This window comes from Psammomys obesus, unplaced genomic scaffold, assembly GCF_907164565.1.
Source record: "Psammomys obesus unplaced genomic scaffold, mPsaObe1.curated_primary_1811, whole genome shotgun sequence".
In the NCBI taxonomy this organism is placed as follows: Eukaryota; Metazoa; Chordata; class Mammalia; order Rodentia; family Muridae; genus Psammomys; species Psammomys obesus.
Genome location: NW_026596158.1, coordinates 3,267,658 through 3,268,975, shown reverse-complemented (window position 1 = coordinate 3,268,975; position 1,318 = coordinate 3,267,658). Strand labels below are relative to the sequence as shown.

The following is a 1,318-nucleotide window of genomic DNA, read 5'->3' as shown; positions in this document are numbered from 1 at the left end:
GCCAACAACTTACCACTGGCTGCAGGCTGGCCCTGTCCAATGCCCATGAATGAGGACCACGCTGTGCCCCTGTGAGCTCACTCCATACAAGCAGAAAACTCCAGAACAAATGAAAGATCATAGCAAGAGAGGTTCCTGGCCTGTCGACCAGTTTCCAGACTTGAGCCAGTTAGGGCCCCAGGAGCCCTTGGAGGGAAAGCCGAGGGCCCCTGGAGTAAACAGGCCTGTTACAACACAGAGGAGTCTCCCCGCTAGCCTTTCTGCATCCATTCTCAGAGGGGCCAAAGCGCTATACCACTGAGAAAAGGAACCAACTGGACTACCCAAGGCCAAGCAGATAGTGGTTCTAAATTGACAATAATTCTGAGAAGGCCCCCACAAAACCAAAACCTCACCGTGGCTCTCCAGTTAAAGTAAAGTTGGGGCTTATGGATGTCAGGTGATCAACAGGTTGGTTTGGCTTTTTCGATTTATTATTATTTTTTTTTTAATGTGTATGAGTGTTTTGCCTGCAGTGTGCGTGTATGCACCACGTTCGTGCCTAGCGGTGGAAGAGGTGGTCAGATCCATCCTGTGGGTGCTGGGAATGGAAGCTGGGCCCTCTGCAAGAGAAACAGGGGCTCCGAAGCTCTCAGCCATGGCGCCAGCCTAAAAGAATTTGGGTGGAAGCTGGGCTCACAGTCGGTCCTGGAGACTCATCCTGTGATTCTCTTCTGAGTCCCGGAATGTGTAATCGGGACGGTGATCCCCAGAAGTTCCTCGAAGCGCCACACTGGCGTCCCGTTTTGAAACTGCCAGAATTCCCACATTGGTGTCCCATCCGCGTACACAAGGCAGCCAGCATCAGGCTGGGCTCCCTTAGAGAGCCTGCGAGGAACATGGGGAGGGAGGATGTGGTCTCAGGGCTCGGCCAGGGGGGCCGGAGGGAGTCTGGAATGCGCCGGCAGCACCCGCCTCCCGCCCCCCGGAGTGGACCAGAGCCTGGGCCACCCTCGGCCGCCCGGTGTCCCCGCGCAGCCCGCCCGTCGCCGCCCCCTACATTCCACAGGCCGCTGCGCAGTCTCCTTCCTCGCATTCCAGGCGGGGCAAAGGAGCGCCCCCCCTCCTCCCCCGTCCACCCCCCGCGCGCGGCCTCGGAGCGGAGGGGGCGCGGCCCCGAGCTGCGCGCGCATTCATTCCCCCGGCGCGCGCCTCCGTCCGTCCCTCCCTCCCCGCCACGGCCCCGCGCGAGCGCGCGGCCCACGCCGAGCCACCGCCACCCCGGCCCCGCCCCGCCCCGCGCCCAGGGGTCCCGGGGCGAGCTGCGGGCCGGCGGACG

The 1,318-nt window shown here is 61.9% G+C and overlaps 1 protein-coding gene across 1 annotated transcript in view; it reads left to right on the top strand.

Moving 5' to 3' along the window:
* Nucleotides 1-878: 878 nt before the first annotated feature.
* Wtip (WT1 interacting protein) overlaps nt 879-1,318 on the top strand; it is a 25,835-nt gene continuing 25,395 nt past the window's right edge. Inside the window, exon 1 of the mRNA XM_055594701.1 lies at nt 879-1,296. Within this exon, the coding sequence (XP_055450676.1) occupies nt 879-1,296 (418 nt within the window). The remainder of the gene's footprint in view (nt 1,297-1,318) is intronic.